This window comes from Saimiri boliviensis, chromosome 13 (assembly GCF_048565385.1).
Source record: "Saimiri boliviensis isolate mSaiBol1 chromosome 13, mSaiBol1.pri, whole genome shotgun sequence".
NCBI lineage: Eukaryota > Metazoa > Chordata > Mammalia > Primates > Cebidae > Saimiri > Saimiri boliviensis.
Window position 1 is genome coordinate 41,387,167 of NC_133461.1, and position 17,744 is coordinate 41,404,910.

Genomic DNA, 17,744 nt, shown 5'->3' on the forward strand with positions numbered 1-17,744 from the left:
CCACACCACGCAGAGGCCCGCCCCCGCCTGTGCGGCCGGCCCCTGCGGGGCGAGAGGGTCGGGGCAAAAGGGACGCTGTGTCCTGGAGGTGCGGTGCGGGGCACCGGCCGGGGCCGCAGGAACTGGCGCCCCGCGGAGCTGCTGCTGTCAGACCAAGCCCGGGTGCCCATCAACACAGCGCCGCGCTCTCAGGCGCCGAGTACTACAGTTCCCGGCATGCCGTGAACTTGGCCGAGGCGCCGAGGCGGGGTCCGACCCTCCGCCAGCTCCCGCCGCGCGCGGGTCGGGGACGCGAGCCATGGAGGAGAAGGCGTCGCCCCCGCCGCAGGGCTGCAGCAAGCCGCACTTGGAGAAGCTGACCCTGGGCATCACGCGCATCCTAGGTGAGGGATGGGAGGCGGATGCCGAGAGGGTATGGAGGAGAAGGAAGGAGGAGCGGTGGGATGAGGTGCGGGGTGGGCGGCGCGACGCCGGCCCCTGAACAGGAGTGGACATCGCTGCTGTGACTTCTGTTGTTACGGAGGAAAGTGAGGGACCCGGTTTGTGATTAGGCCGGGGAAGGGTCTGCCAGGAGTGTTCGGAGACACTGCTGGGAAGCCTGAAGGTTCCCCCACTCACCGACCCCCCCAAGGTCCCCCGCAGGAAGGATGGGCAAAGACGTACAAAGGGAACACAGCAAGCACCTAACGCGTTCTCAGCCAAGGCATTATCCCCGAAACCTAAGTCCTTCCTCGAGGGAAGTGATGCAGCCGACTTCCCAGGGCGACGTTACCTCGGGTCGGAAAGGAATCCAATCTTGCACCACTGAATGAGTTTTTCTTTTATCGAATGTTTCTTTTGTTGTTGTTATTGTTTGTGTGTGTGTGTGTGAGAGAGAGAGAGAGAGAGAGAGTGAGTGTGTGTGTGTGTGTGTGTGTGTGTGTGTGTGTGTGTTTTGAGACAGAGTTTCGCCCTTGTTGCCCAGGCTGGAGCGCAATGGCGCAATCTCTGCTCACTGCAACCTCTGCCTCCCGGGTTCAAGCAATTCTCCTGCCTCGTCCAGCTAAATTGTACTTTTAGTAGAGACGGGGGTTTCACCATGTTGGCCAGGCTGGTCTCGAACTCTGGACCTCAGGTGATCCACCCTGCTTGGTCTCCCAAAGTGCTGGGATTACTGGCGTGAGTCACTGTGCCTGGGTTATCGAACGTTTTTTTTGGTACTCACCGCTATGTTAGACTGAGGTTAAAATATGAAAAAGACACAGTTCTGTGAAAAAAAAAATATATATATATATATAGGTCCCTAAGAGTGTGAAAAGAGGTCAGTAATCTGTTGTTACTCAGAGATGTCACAGAGGAGGGAAGTGATCTTATCAGGGAAATTAAAAGAACATGTCACAGAGAAGATGATGCTAGATTTTGAAAGATGTATGGGAGTTAGCCAGAAAACCAAGGAGGAGAAAGGTCTTTTAAGAAGGCTGAAAAGCATGCTTCAGTGCCTTCCCATTACAATTATAATAAAATCCAAATGCCTGTACCATGAATTACAAGTCCCTGTATGATCTGCTTCAAGGCTTTTGAAATTTGCTAGTTCTTACACCTGGAATTATCTTTCTCCAAATGTCTGGCTTCTTCAGGTCATTCAGATTTCTGATCAAATGTTATTACCTCAGAGAAACCTTCCCTGAATATACTTCGAATAACCTCTGTCTTTCTTGTTCTCTTTCCTTATCCTAGTTTTTCCTTTATTCTTATAGCACTTAGCACTACTTGGAAGGTTGGTTGATTTTGTAAATTTGTGTCTCTTTTAATAGAAGTCCAAGACGAAGTGTGATTTAGGAATGAGTGGTTTAACATAAGACTCAATTAATAGCTGGGCATGGTGGCCTTTGTCTTTACTTCCAGCTACCGGGAAGGCTGCGGTGGGAGGGTCACTAGAGCCCAGTTCAAGTCCAGCTGGGCAACACAGCAAGACCTTGTCACTAAAACAATAAAATAAAATAAAATGTGACTTAAAAAAATCAGTTAAGGTAATGCAACTTATTAATAGAATGAGACAAAACTGCATAATCATCTTAATAAAGAAAAAGCACTTGATGAAATCTAACGCCCTTTCATTATTAAAAAAAAAAAAAAACTCAACAAACTAGAAATAGGATACAATAAAGATAGAACTTTGTCAACCTGATAAAGGAGATCTATAAAAAACCCACATCTAACATCAGGTGTAATGGTGAAAGACTGGCAGCTTTCTCCTTAAAATCAGGAAGAAAAATTGTGTCAAGGTTCCCCAAGATCACACCAGATTCAATGATTTGACATAAGGATTACAGTAATCAGGAGATAGTCCTACTCATGGCTGTGCTTCATTACAACAAAAGGATTTTGGCAGCCCGATTAACAGGCCCTTTTAAGGATTATTGTCTTGGGCCTGCTATGTTCACTCTTGTCTGCACAGTAAGAATTTCACTTTTATCACTTCTATTCAACATTGTACTGGAGGTTCTAACTAGGGCAGTTAGGCAGGAAAATGAAATAAAGGCATCCATTTGGAAAGGAAGAAGTTAAACTGTCTCTTTGCAAATGACATTATCTTGAATATGAAAAAAAATCCTAAGGTGTATACACACACACACACACACACACACACACACACACACAAATATCCCTGTACACCAGCAATGAATGATCCAAAAATTAAGAGAACAATTCAATTTACAGTAGTATCAAAAAGAATAAAATGCAGCTGGCAAAGTGGCTCACACCTGTAATCCCAACACTGGGAGGCCAAGGTAAGAAGATTGCTTGAGACCAGGAGTTGCAGACCAGCCTGGGCCACATAGTCTTTACAAAATATTTTAAAATTAGCCAGGTATGGTAGTGCATGCATTAGTCTTAGCTACTCAGGAGGCTGAGGTAGGAGGATCACTTGAGCCCAGGAGTTTAAGGCTACAGTGAACTAGCACACTGCTGCACTCCACTCTGGATGACAAATGTAAGACCCTATCTCAAAAAAAGAAAAAATAAAATTAATTAGGAATAAATTAACACAAGATGTCCATGACTTATGTACTGAAAGACTGTAAGACTGTGGAAAGAAATTAAAGAAGACATTGTTAAAATCCGTTACTCCCTAAATTGATCTACAGTTCCCATCAAAATCTCAATTATCTCTTTTGTAGAAATTGAGAAGCTGATGTAATCCTAAAATATAATATAGAAATGCAAGAGACCCAGAGAAGCCAAAACAATCTTTCCTTTCCAAAACAGGAAAAAAGTTCCTCTTACTCACATTTTCCTATTTCAAAGTTTACAATATTTGAGATGATGGAAAAGTTCTGGTGATGGTTGTACAACAGTGTGAATGTACTTTATGCCACTGAACTGTACACTTAAAATTGACTAAAATGATATGTGTATTTTACTATAATTTTAAAATTTAAAGCACAGTAGTCTTCAGAGTGGTAGTGGCATTAAAATAGAAATACAGATCAATGAAATAAAATTGAGATTCCAAAAGTAAACGGCACATTTATGATTCACTGATTTTTGACAAGGATGTTAAGACTTCTCAATGAGAAAAAATAGTTTTTCAACAAACAGTTCTGGATTTCCACATGTAAAATAATGAAATTGGACCTCTACCTCAAATTACAAACATTAACTCCAAAAGTATCTTAGACCTAAAAGTAAAATAATGAAATTGGACCTCTACTTCAAATTAGATACAAAAATTAACTCCATAAGACTCTTGAAAGAAAACACACCTTAGGTTACTTTTTAAGTGACCGTGGATTAGGCCCTGGATTCTTAAATATGACATTAAAAGCATAAGCAACAAAAGAAAAACAGATAAGTTGAGCTTAATCAAAATTTAAAATGTTTGTGCTTTTAAGGATACAGTCAAGAAAGTAACAATCCAAAAAATAGGAGAGGCTATTTGTAGATCATATATATGAAAAGGGACTTATAGATTTGCAAAGAACTCTTACAACTCAACAATAAAAGACAAATAATTCAATTTTTAAGGATCAGGACAGACATTTCTCCAAAGATACATAGATGACCAGTGACCACATATAAAGATGATTATCATCGTTAGACATTAGGGAAATACAAATCAAAACCATAATGTGATTTCACTTCATACCCACCAGGATGGCTATAGTCAAAAAGACAGATACAGCGATTGTTGGCGAGGATGTGGAGATATCATACACTGCTGTTGGGAATGTAAAATGTATAGCAGCTTAGGAAACTAGTTTGGCACTTCCTCAAAAGATTAGTTACCATATGGCCCAGTATTTCCATTTCTGGATTTCATTTCTCCAAGAGAAATGAAAAGATATTTACATGAAAACACTTGTATACAAGTTTTGTATCTGCATTATTCATAGTTGTCAAAAGTGAAAACAACGCAATGTTCTTTGATTGATTAATGGGATATGTAAAATGTGATATATCCATGTAACAAAAAATTATTCATCCATATAAAGGAATGAATACTGATCCTACAACATGGATGATCTTGAAATCAAAGTGAGAGAAGCCAGTTGCAAAAGCCACGAGTATGATTCTATTTATATGAAATGTCCAGAATAGACTAATCTATAGAAACTGAAAGTAGATTAGTGGTTGTCAAGCCTGGTGGGAGAGGGGACTGCTAATATAATAGGTATGGGTTTCTTTTAGGGGAAAGGATGCATAACTCTGAATATGAAAATCACTTTATAAGGGTGAATGATGGTATGTGAATTATATCTTAGTAAAGCTATTTTTAAAAAGGAATCCTAAACATGGTACTATTAGAATTCCTGCTGTAATTCCCAGGATCGTGAAGCTGATGAGATATCACACCTCGATTATTTTATATTAAATGGCAAAAGCAAGATTATCCAGGTGGGCCCAATCTAATCACATAAGCCTTTAAAACAAGCTGTTAACAGGGAAGTCAAAGAGATTTGAGGCATAAAAAGAATTTCTCACGCTGTTGCTGGCTTGAAGATGGTTGGGACCTTTTAACAAGGAATACAAGTGGCCTCTGCAAGCTGAGAGTGGCCCCAGCTGACAGCAAGCAAGGAAATGGAAGCTTCAGTCCTGCAACCAAAAGGAATTGAATTCTGTCAATAACAGGAATGAGTTTCCAAGATGACCCCAAGCTCCAGATGAAAATACAACAGCTAAAATACCTGTCAGCACATCTGGTGTAAGGAAAGACCAGTAATTTCTGGTCTTTCCTAAGCAGATAACCCAATCATGGTGTGCCAGACTTGTTAGCTACAGAACTGTAACTTAATAAAAGGATGTTGTTAAAGCTGCTAATTCATGGTAATTTATTACTCAGCAATAGAAAACATTCCCCCAAATTTTGAAAGAATAGAGCAAATGATATGCATGTCAAAAAGAAACACAAGTATAATATAGCACACATGATTATGAACTATTATGATAGAGTTTAGACCAAACATATGTCATAACAATAAATACAAATGGTCATGGCTGTGCACTGAGGCTCATGCCTGTAATCCCAGTGCTTTGGGAGACCAGGATGGGAAGATAACTTGGGGCCAGCAGTTCAAGACCAGCCTGGCAAACATAGCAAGACTCCTGTCTCTACAAAAATAATAATAATAATAATTAGCCCAGTGTGGTGGTGTGCACCTGTAGTTCCAACTACTTGGGAGGCTAAGATGGGAGAATCATTTGAGCCCAGAAGTTGGAGGCTGAAGTGAGCTATGATTCCACCATTGCACTCCACCCTGAGTGACAGCAAAACCCTGTCTCTGAAGTATATACATATAGATTTATGTCACCTATTAATAGAAAACAGTTTAAACCTGACTCACAAAACCCAGTTATTTGATGTTTTCAAAAACATACCTAAAGGAAACAAAATCAGAAATGTTAAATATAAAAAGATGGATGCATGTTTCTGGGATCCCACAACCATCCACACATTTAGATCTACCAGATCCACTGCAAGTAGTAGTCCCTAGTGTAATTGCATTGATTCGCAGGAGGAAAAGAGATAGGTAGAATCTAGAGGAATCCATGCACAGGCTTCTGAAGTTTTCCCTCTTGTCAGTGGTCACACACTTCTTAAATAGTGAAATGCAACAATATGTGCATAGTGTTTCTTCTCCAGAAAGCCTGGTTAAGCCTTAAGTTGGCAAAACAACCAGACACAGCTCTCAGAATTTCAGACTTCTAGAAGGATAGCTGCAGAATCAAAAATTGCTCCTGCTTTTGCTCCTGCCGCCAGCACCTTCTGAGACTGAAACACCTGTGAAACTATGCTTGCAAGAAGATCTGGTCTCTCCATTTGTTCTCTTCCTCATCTACTTACTGATCTGCTGATTCCCTTCTTCCAAGTTTTTTAAGAGTAGGTTTCCATGCAGGCATCCCAGCCACCGGAGGGAGTCTAACTGCAGTGAAATCTAGGAAATGAGGTCTTTAGCTACCCAGTCTAAAATAAAGGAAAGCACGCCAGAGGGGAACAGGAGGAGGTGTTAATTGAGCCAGTCTGCAGTAACTGACACATCATCCTTGAAGGCACAGATCAGCTGTGTGCGATTTCTGATGTTTTGTATCACTTGCAATCTTTGTCAACTTACCTCTACCTTCAACTCCTGTGGCCCTGACAGTATCACCTAGTTTAACGTATAATTACATATTATCTTGCAGTTTTCAGTTTGTTTCATGTTTGTCTTGTTTATCTAACTAGGCAGTAAGTTTCTTGAAACAGTGTCTCCTACTTAAATTCCTAATCTCTGGCAGTAATTTTCCCAAGCTTAGGACATAGCAGGTCCCCATTAAATACCGCAGAGAGACTGTTTGTCACCAGAAAATGTATTCCAGTTATCTATCACTGGGTAACAAATCATCCTAAAACATAGTTTGCTTGAAATAACCATTAACTATCTCTCCCAGCTCTGTGGATTGACTGGACCAGCTGAGGTAGTTCTCATTTGGGGTCTCTCAAGTGGTCACAGTTAGATAGCAGCTGGGACTGGAATGATCAAATGGCATCTGCACTTGAATGTCTGCCCCCTTCAATACTTCTCAGTGTGGCCTCTCTCTCTCTCTCCAGAAGAGTTGCTTGGATTTTGTATGTGATGGCTTAAGAATCAAAGAAAGGCAAAGGGAAACTGCCAGTTCTCTTAAATTTTAAGTCCATAACTGGCACACTATTTTTTTACCATATTTTATAGGACAAGGCACTCACAGGCCAACTCCAAACTCAAGAAGTTGGAGAAATGGACTCACCTCTCAAAAAGAAGTGGTATGGGCCTGCAGGGAAGGAAGGAATTGATAGCACCCACCATTGGAGTAAGCCAGCACAGAGAGTTTTAAGCTGTGGCATATTACACAGTTACTTAGAGTGAACTGCACTGAGTCTAAAGATCTGAGTTTCATATCTCTTACTCTGCCATGAAGTTTATTCTAGCCAAGTGGCTGACAAATGCTTGTCATTGGTCATAAAGGCAGACAGTGAGAATGGCTATGCCTGTTTAGATATTGCTTTTCAAATATGGCATCTTGATAGGCCAAGGACAGTGTATAATTTCTGTTGCTTTCTAAACATCCACAAAATGCTTTTAGTTATCTCAGCAAAATGATAGGCTACCAAGACAATATAACAAAAACAGCATTGGGCTTGATGTCCACAGCTTTGGTCAGAGATTTCATCTATGAATTACTTAACATCTTTAAGCCTTAGTTTCTTTATCTTTAAAACAAAGGTAAGGATACCTGCTTCACAAGATTGTTGAAATATTAAGTGGGATAATTTATGCCAAAGATTGTTGAAAGATTAAGTGGGATGATGTATGCCAATTTCCTATAACAGAGCATTATACAAATGAAATTTATTGAATGCCGTTCTCCTCCATATCCCCAACACTTCCTCCTCACCAATGCTGAAGTACTATATTGGATATAGAAGTCTCTACAATGGGTACTTTCTAAGCAACTTATTATCTGAAAGTTATTAAAGTCAACAACTTGGCCAATTAGCTTATCATGAGAGTATTCTAAGCTTAAGTATGATATGACCACATCTGCAGTAGCATCATAGTAGTTTTGTCTGAACCTAAGCCCTTCCATGTAGACCTGTTATAAACAGTAAATAATTGTATGTGTCCTCTTTCAAACCTAAGGTCTATTGTGACTTACCAAAAGTGAAGGGAAGACCCATATAAGATCATACAACTAGTAAATGTATAAAGCAAGACTGGAATAGGTAAAGTCTAGGTTTCTTAGTTCCTATATTGGGCTATTGCTGCATCCCAAGATTTGAATTTCTGGCAACTAATTTTATAATGCATTAAAAGGGCACTGGCTTAATTATAGAATCAGTGAACCACATAAAATGATTATAAGTCTCTGCCATAGTCCATGAGATTTTGAAAACTCAAGCTACCCTCCTGTGTCAGTCTCCCAAGAAGCTGGGAATACACGTATCCACTGCCACACCTGGCTACATGTTGTTCTTTTTATAAGGGCACCGATCATTGGACTAGGGGTCTACTCTACTTCAGTATGACCTCATCTAAACTAATTATATCTACAGTAACCCTGTTTCCAAATAAGGTCCCATATTCTGAGATACTGGGGCTTAGGACTTCAATATCTTTTTTGTGGGATGGGGACAGAATTCAAGTCATAACAGCTTTTATGACAGATTTTATTTTTTTGATTAAGGACTTCAGAATCTTGAGTCTGCATGGCCACAGACAAGTGGAGAATGTTGGAGGAGGTATTGAACTCTGTAGTATTTCCAGGTGGCTTCTGCTTTCCCTCAGAGTGAATGATAGAACACAGCTCCACCAAGAGAAGCGAACGAGATTGTTTGGAGACCTTTTCCTACTTCAAGGATTTAGAAATGTGACTTATTTTTCTCAGTATATTTATCGATGGAATTTGTTTTTTATGTTAACCCAGCTTTTAAATCCTAGACCTCATAGAGTAGAATATTATGTTCAAGATGAGTTTTATTTAGAAGAAAAGTTAATAAGCAAGTTTTATGTCTTATAAAAGTTATAATGGATTGCCATTTATTTCTTTTCACTTTGAGTATTTAGATTTAGCTCACTGAGAATTTCCATGTGAAATCACTAGGAATCTACAATCTGTTTTTTTTTTTTTTTTTTTTTGTTCAATAAGATTAATGACTGAGCAGTGACAGTATAGAGCACATTCTGTGGATATCCTTTCTACCAGGTAGACTACATTGTGCTAGGTCATGGGACCATGCCTTTCAGAGGCCAGCGAGTCCACTTCTTCCATTGCAGGAGTGCTAAGTGTGTATGAGAAGGACTGGATGTTCTTAGAGCAGTCATCAACTCTCGTCAACATCTAGCATAGAAACGTATGACAGCGCACCAATTGCAACTCTACAGACTTTTTTTTCCTCCTCCAGAATCTTCCCCAGGTGTGACAGAGGTGACCATCATAGAAAAGCCTCCTGCTGAACGTCATATGATTTCCTCATGGGAACAAGTAAGTGTTGCCACATGAAGTCTTTACTTCCCAACAAAGAGGTCAATGTAAATGTCCCTGAGAAGGAAAGACTGAGGGAGGAAGAATACTTAACTCAAACCACAGCTGCTTTCAAGGTAGAGTTCACCTTTTCTATGTTCCTGTTCAGTCCACTTAACAGTTCCTTTCATTCTATGCCACTTACCCAGCATGGAATGTTTCCCCTGAGCCACTCTGTCCTGTAGAGGTAGTGGGCAAAGTTGTATACAGCAAAGCTAAAAGTCAATTAAGGAAAGAAAAGGATATATATAAGTGTCATGCTGTCCAGAACATGGTTAAATGCTGCACATAACTGCTAAGCAGATTAAAGGCTAATGCTTTCCAACTTTCCTCTGAACTTCGTTTATTCAATAAAAGTTTTAAGCTTCTACAGTGGGCCAGACATTGTACTTAGTGTTGAGCCCTGGGGGTTAAATGGTATTTTTAAAAAGGCACTGTGTTTGCCTCTTGATCTTACTGCCTAAGACATGGTATAGAATGTTATGAGAAGAATTTACCCATTTGTCCCAGTTTTACTTATACTGTATTTTTCTTCATTTGGAGCTGCCTTCCACAGCTGTGTTTCAGGGATAGAGTCTACAGGGGATCTCTTGGGATCTAATCTGCCTCCTGGACTATACAACTTTATTGAGTTCCATTTTAGCTTAGACTGACACTTAGGGAAATGCAGTTGTAGTGCTAGATAAATAGCCATCAGAGGTCTAAAAAGATTAAAGGGTAAGCATCAGAGAAAGAGATTTTTAACTAACTGAGACAGTTAATGGAACATTTTCTTCAGACACACTCAGCTAAGAGAATGCCTGTACCTAAAATAAGGTACATAGATACATAGATTTGGTACCTAAAATAAGGTACATAGATACATAGATTTGGAATTTTCCTTTGAGTTCTATAGTTAAAATATCTCAGATCTAAGTTCAAATATGCCAAATCTAATATACGAACAAGCTAGGTGTGGTGGTGCACACCTGTAGTCCCAGCTACTTGGAAGGCCAAGGTAGGAGGATTGCTTGATGCCGGGAGTTCAGGAACAACCTGGAAAGCATAATGAAACCACCCCTCAACCCCTATCTCTTAAAAAATAAATAAGTAATCAAAATTTTAAAAATAACATACTAACAGTATTAGGATCAGTATCAAGATGAATTTGGCATGTCTGGGCTTGTAAAGGCCTGTGGGATGCTTGGAGAATAAGATAGCCTTTGGGGTGTGTATGTCTGTTTTAAAATGCAGTTTTTATGTAACACTATTTTTTTCTGATTATGCTAAACAAAAGTCAAACAAGTATTGAAAATACAAAAAAAAATTTTTTAAGTCTTCTAGGATTTTACCACCTGGACATAACCACAGTTGGTATATTTTTGGTTATATGTATGGGTAGAGAGTAGGCAATGGGATTCCTTACAAGTCTATGAATGGGAAGTGGTCAATGGACTCCTTAAAATGTATGTCAGATGTATTTTTTTTTATTTTTTTTGGCGGGGGGAAGACTTCATCAGACTCTCGAAGGGACTCATAACCCCAAAAAGTTTCATACAGGTCTTTGCATAATTTTTTCATTCAAATTTGGCCATGCCCAATATGCTATTTTCTTACCTACTTTTGTCTCCTAAGCAATGGAGGGTAGAAGTTTTGGACTGCTCTGAAACTTCATTGTCTCACTTTCTCACCCAAAGGATTACTAAAGAGCATGCTGCCACGGGAGTGGGCTTGATACACCCCTGCTGTGTGCCTTCTTCCTGAAGTGCCTATACCAGCAAAGCAGGAGCATCCCAAGGGGCTGATAACTCTTACTTCTCTAGGGAACTGACCCTAGAGACCTGCCTCCTTGGAGACACCTCATTTAGAGCTAAGCCTCCATTTGGTATACCTGGTGACCACAGCTGCATAAATACATTCAGATAAGGCCCCTCACAAAGGGGACCTCTGCCTCTTTGGGCAAATATAGCCCTCTGGGAAGCTCACTGAGATACAATATACTAGTAAGGATATGGAAGCATTTTCATTTGGGAAAAACAGACTGGAGTAGGAGTCTTATGCCAGCTCTGGACCCTTGGCTAAGTCATGTAACTTCTCTGGAGCACATGTTCATCATGTATAAGATAAGTAGTTTGAAATCAGTATTACTGAAGGACTCATCCAGCTGTAATCTAGTATTTTGTGATTCTGTACTGCAAATCCAGGAAGAAAGGTTGACAACTGAAACCTAAATGATCAGCTATCTGCTACAGTGACCTGAGGTTAGAAGGAAATGTGAACAACCTTTTTCCATTTTTATATATTTCACCATTTTTTCTTCTTCAGTACACAGTTTCAGTTTGTCTGCTTCTCTGCAGTTGTATGATTCATGTTCATTGTACCTGCTACCTACTTTTTGTCATGTTGGTCCATAGTAAGGCCTAATGTCTACATGGAGATTTTCATCTTTCAAGCACCATGAAAACATCTGCCTCTTAGTTCTCATAGCATCCTTTTGCCAGGAGAGTTCTGTTATTATTAAGCATGTCAGTGACATTTCATAGGAGCAGACTGCTTTACAATTCTTGATAGGTTATATACTCTTCAATCCCCAGATTAAAAATCAGTTCACTTGATAGTGAAACCATGACCCACAGAAACCAAATGACTTGTCAGAATATCCCCATTGTTTTCAGGCTCAGTTTTTCTACAGTCTACAGAGTGGGTTCTGAACCTTCTTGAAGATATGTTCCTTACATGCGCCTACTATGAATTTATCGTAGGCATTTCCAGTAGAAGAAATCATCCTGCGACACCATGTCACTAGGGACCCCCTCATCTCATGCTCTTACTCTGCCTGAGCTTCTCTATTTTCCACCAGTCAATCCTTCTCGGCACTTCACTTCTTTCTGCTGGCAGCTTCCCCATAGGGGCTTCCCATCTCTTTAAAATTAAAAACAAAAACACCTTCAACCTACGTCTTCTTTTAGCTGTTTAGCCATTTGTTCCTTTTCACACCAAGTGTGTAGAAAAACTGTCTACATCAGGGGTTGGGAAATGTTTTTTTGAGAGGACCAGATAGTTTATACTCTGTGGGTGCTACAGTCTCTGTCACAACTACTCATTTCTGCCATTGTAGCTGTGAAAGCAGTCATCAAAAGTACTGAAATGCATGGTGTGACTATGTTTAAATGAAACATTTTTACAAAAATAGGTGACAGGGTAGATCCAGTGGACATAATTGACAAATTACTGACCTTCCTTCATTTCTCAGTTATTCTTTGTCTTGCCACAGCCACTCTTTAGCCACCATCATTCTTGGATACCATTCTGTCAAAATCACTAGGAACCCTTCATTGCTAGAGACTTACCTCATCTCACTTGGTTCCACGCCTGCGTGTCTCACAGTTAGCCACTCCCTTCTCTGCTAGTTCTCCTCCTTTGGATTCAGAAGCACAACTCTCCTGATTCTTTTCTTCCTTGCAGACTCTTCCCTCCTACTTCTCTTTGACCCTTGCAGCTCTGCAGCACTTATCTGTTAAACATTTGTCTCTGTATAAATTAGGAATATGTTTGGCACAAGGAAAGATAATAATAAACTAGAAATAGCTTCAGCAAATAGGAATTAATATTTTTCATGTAACAAGTCCTGAGGTAGGCAGTTGCAGTTGGTTCATCAGCCCTGGCAATGTTAAGCCTTTATCTCTGTAATTATTTTATCCCTTTTCTTTATGGTGCTTCTGAGTAGGAAAAACACATACTGCTTTTCCTCTCCTACTACTCCACAACAATCAACATAGAAAATTTCCATGATCAAATGTGTGTGTTTTACAAGGGGGAGTTCCCGAACATCAACAAGCAATCAGTTCTGCAGTGGACACCAGCTGGGTATCCTCCAGTTCAGTTGCAATGCTATCTCCCTGGATATAGCATCAGATCCCACAGGTTAAGGGCTCAGTCTCACAAAATTGCCCCTCACTTCCAATACCAATTGCAAGTCCCAGGTTGTTTTACTTGTGCTTCTGACCCACCAGCTATAAATTGGGGTTCCTACAACCCCCTCCTCAGGTTCAGTTAATTTTCTAGAGTGGTTCACAGAACTCAGAGGAAATACTTAACATTTACAGGTTTATTACAAAGGATACAGATGAAGAGATGCACCGGACGAGGTGTGGTGGGAGGAGCATGGAACCTCCATGCCATCCCAGAGCACGCCACCCTCCAGGAACTTCCATGTGTTCAGCTGTCTGGAAGCTCTTTGAACCATGTCCTTTGAGTTTTTATGAAGACTTCATTATGTAGACATGGTTGATTAAATCATTGGCCATTGATGATCGGCTTAGGGTTAGGTGGTGGGGCTGAAAGTTCCAACCCACTGCCTGCCTTGCTCTTTCTGGTGATCATCCCCCATGCTGCAGCTACCTTGGAGCTGCCAATCATTTGTCAACTCATTAGCACACAAAAACACATCACTTTAGAGATTGCAAGGATTTTAGGAATTGTATGCCAGGAAACTGTGACAGAGACCAAATATATATTTCACGATATCACAGTGGCAAAATAACTGCTACAGTCTCAGCTATCACTTCCAAGTTCAAGGAACAAAGAGGAGGTACGGGATGTTGCCAGGCACATCTGTCACCTTTCAACAGGAAAGTGAAAATTTTCTTAGAAACCTCTTTTGGACTTGTGTTTTCATTTTAATGTCAAGTACTAATTACAGGAGGTTCTGAAAACAGGTGTTTAATAGGACACGTTGCCATCTCAAACAAAATGAAGACTCTGTCAAGGAGAAAAAGGAAGGTGGATTTGAATAAGCAACCCATATGTCTGACACAGCCTCCTTTGCCCCTTCCCTCATTTCTCTTTCTGTTGCTAGTGCTCCACACAGTGTTTATCCCATAATAGATACTTAATAAATGTGAGATGAGTAAGCGAATTAGATAAAACACAAAAGTCAGAAGGAGTGTGGAAGTTTCCCAAGGCTACCTAACTTCTTTTTCACAAGCAGTCCTTAATTTCCATCCTGAGACTCAGGCTACCACACCACCATCTCTGAAGCAGTGCAGCTGCAGATGCAAACACTTCCCCAACTAATTCCTCCAGTGGCAGAATTTTGATGATTATATAAACCTGAGGGCATTACTGTGCTGAAGGTTGTCTGGCATGAGCTGTCAGACACACAGCTTTACCAAGACTTGTGATGCCTCTAGACAGGCTGATATTTATGTATTTTTTTCTTCACGTATTTTTAGAGGGAGACTGATGGTTCTATGGAGAAAGGATTTTGGAAAAAGTATGCTACCTTTCTTTTGGCCCTTAAGTGTTGGGATTCACTTGGGGCGGCTGGCAAAATATTAGGGAAATATTAGGGAAAGTTAGAGATTATAGTCTCAAACCTTTTGGAAGGCTGAAAGGTTTTACGAGAATGGGCTGAAGGCAGCCAGTTCATACGTTAGAGCTTTAAGTCATAGGATAAAAAGTTTAGAAATAATAAAAACTTCCCCAATTCAGTCTGTTTATACCACATTCCTTTGTTCCTAATTTGTTTGCTCATGTAAACCTTGTCCTGGATGGTCCTCTCAGGAGGAGGTTGAAGGGGTAATCCATTAATGGTGTTTATTCTGGGCCCTGGAACCAAGACCTTTTAACATTCATAAAAGCACTCTTTTGACCATGTTAATTACCCACAACCATGTTAACTTAGAACCTGTTATTAAATCCTACCAAATAAATATCAGGAGGCGCAGCAGCGAGTGGTGGTCGGTTAGCTGCAGTCACCCTCTGAAAGCAGCTGATGACCATCCCTAGCCCACTCAGATTCACTGTATTCTGGCGTGTGTGAGTACATTCATTCATCCAGTTGTTAAGTCAGGGTTAGATCTCTGCAGGTGGTGATCAACGTCTCAGGTGATGACCCTGACATGACCGAGGTCTCAGGTGGTGACCCTGATGTGGTCGAAGTCTCGCTTAAGTAATGCAGCTCTGGCCCCAAAATCTCATACCCTACTCAACAAAACAAAGGGGTTCAGTTAATCAAGCCCTCCACTTCTCCTAAGGTGGGAGTTTAAGAATATATTTGGGAATTCTCTTAGGGATCTCACACCATCCCTTCACAGTCATCCACGTTTTCCTTCCACTTCAGGAATGTGCTCCCTAAGAAGAGTTTCAGGAGATTCCATTTTGCTTATTGCCATAGTTTCAGGCAATGTTCTCATGCTCCTTCTTGATAGATGTCTTGGGCAGCTCTTCATCTGGCTGTGGTTGCAGACCAGCCAGAGAGCCAGCTCAGCATGGACCAGTACCTACAGAAACATTGATTTCTGTCCTCTGGTCCCTACACTGACCTGATCCTGCATCTGCTCCCCAGTTGGCAAGTGGCCTCTAAAAGGGGGTGGGGAACAATGGGGTGCAGGATTTCCCAGGAGAAAAGGTGAGTAGAAGGCAATGGACAGCCCCTAGCCCTTCCCTTGAGGCCCAGGCAGTGGTATTGGTTTTCTGGAATCTTGTTGATAGCTCCCAAAACATAAAAGTGGTTGAGGTCCTTCATCCAATGAAGTAGTAACAGAGCTTGTGGTGGACTCTTACTAAAGTAGCTTAAAGAAACCATTGCAGATCGTCTCAGGAAAAGAAAAGAAAGATTGAAAATTAGGAACTATGTGACAGAAGCACCACTGGGCTGGATAGACATTGCAGATACCATTTTGATGCAGTCAGCTGTTATTACAGACACCAGTCAGTGTTATCCTCCCTTGTTGGCTTTCTCCTCAAACCCCGCCTCCAATCCTGATATTACCCTTGTCCATTCACTTTCTGCCAATCTTCTTTCTCATTGCCCTCCTATTGCACCCCCCAAAATATAGACTGAGCATGAATCTGTGGAGGAAGAAGCTTTGTGATGTGGGCAGATTGCTCCCTGTAGAAAAGCAAACTCTTTTCAGGTTGGTTAGAAGAGAAATTTTTCAATGGCAGTAACTGAGTCACTGGCAAGAACGAAAAAATCATGGTGAAATATATTAAAATTAGGAGAAGTTGTTTACTTTTCTCTCCAACCTTAAAGGACTGAAGAGGGTATATGGCCATTTAAGCTTTGGTTGTGAATGTTTCATCCTGGATTTGCCTCACTCAGAAGAGTTACATGCAATAGAAAGAGGCTGAAGCACTGCAGGCCCAGCAGCTGCCCCCAGGATGCTTGGGGCAGAAAGGTCTGCAGCAAAGAGGAGCAGAGACAGGGCTGCTAGTCATTTAAAGAGGAGCAGAGACAGGGCTGCTAGTCATTTAAATTAGAATGACAGTGAGGGATTGATGTTTTTCATGAATTTTGTTTACTTGAAAATTTTTATGTATGTTAGCATTTGAAATGCATATTAAATATTTGATTTCACAGATTTTTTTCTATTTGTTTGAATTTCAAATAATTGTAAAAATAATGATATAAAATACCAAAATTTGTTTGTTGAGTGAAATAAATACCATAAGAAATGTTATAATTACTGTTACTGGAATTATTCAGCCTGACTTACCTATGAACAATGCCCAATAGTCCACCTGCCCTCAGCCTGGTTCTCATGGAATCCCCATTAAGAAAGGCTGATAGGCAGTAGTTTCCTTGTCTTCACCACTAGATGGCACTAGTGATCAAAATGTCAGCGGGATGCTGGCCTTTTGGGGTAGGAGCAAGAACTTTGTCAGAACACTGTTAACTGTAGGCTTCCAGTACCAGGGTTCTAGGGGTGGGAGAAAGGCATTTTGCAAGTGCATTTTCTTCCTCTGAAGGCTCAGATAATGTAGCCACACAGGAAGGACTAGGAGCAAGCCCCTAACTCCAAACAGTAGGAAAACAAATAAATTAGTCCAAGGAGTCTGAGAGTCTCTTAAATTTCACGTCTATGAGACTGGGAACTAAATAGTGGACACAAAAAATACAAAATTTGATCAGAACATACATTTTAGTTCATAGGTAAAGAAAATTTAAAGCCTGTTTCATTAAAATGACATCTGTGGTCCATTTAATAATCTAAAAACACTGCTTAAAATCTCTGGCAAGATTGAAGCTTTCTCTTTATCTATAGTTCCTAAAGATGCTATGGCTGTGAATAATAATATAATTTCCTAGTCTTCTCTCTTCCTGCCAAACTCACACCTCCTTGTACCTCCAGTGTTCTGTATATTCAGTCTTAGAGTTTATTTTTCAGCCTAGATTCAGAGAGTGACATGTTCAAGGTGACTCAGCTAGTGGCAGACTTGGGAAATGAACTCAGATTGTC

At 40.6% G+C, this 17,744-nt stretch overlaps 1 protein-coding gene and 1 long non-coding RNA gene across 6 annotated transcripts in view; one reads left to right on the forward strand and one right to left on the reverse strand.

The window, feature by feature from the left end:
• The first annotated feature begins 14 nt into the window (after nucleotides 1–14).
• TPGS2 (tubulin polyglutamylase complex subunit 2) overlaps nucleotides 15–17,744 on the forward strand; it is a 46,874-nt gene continuing 29,144 nt past the window's right edge. For 2 of the 5 annotated variants that reach the window (XM_010335419.3, XM_039463514.2), the window contains exons 1-2: nucleotides 15–383; nucleotides 9,401–9,480. In XM_010335419.3, coding sequence (XP_010333721.1) covers nucleotides 299–383; nucleotides 9,401–9,480 — 165 coding nt within the window. In that variant the 5' untranslated portion in view covers nucleotides 15–298. The remainder of the gene's footprint in view (nucleotides 384–9,400; nucleotides 9,481–17,744) is intronic. The other 3 variants (XM_074383569.1, XM_074383568.1, XM_003924715.4) reach the window with 2 other exon arrangements.
• On the reverse strand, nucleotides 353–16,914 carry LOC141580797 (uncharacterized). Its single transcript, XR_012513129.1, has 3 exons — nucleotides 12,849–16,914; nucleotides 9,665–9,734; nucleotides 353–5,076 (listed from the first exon to the last, which is right to left on the reverse strand). It is a non-coding gene; the product is annotated as an uncharacterized LOC141580797 (long non-coding RNA).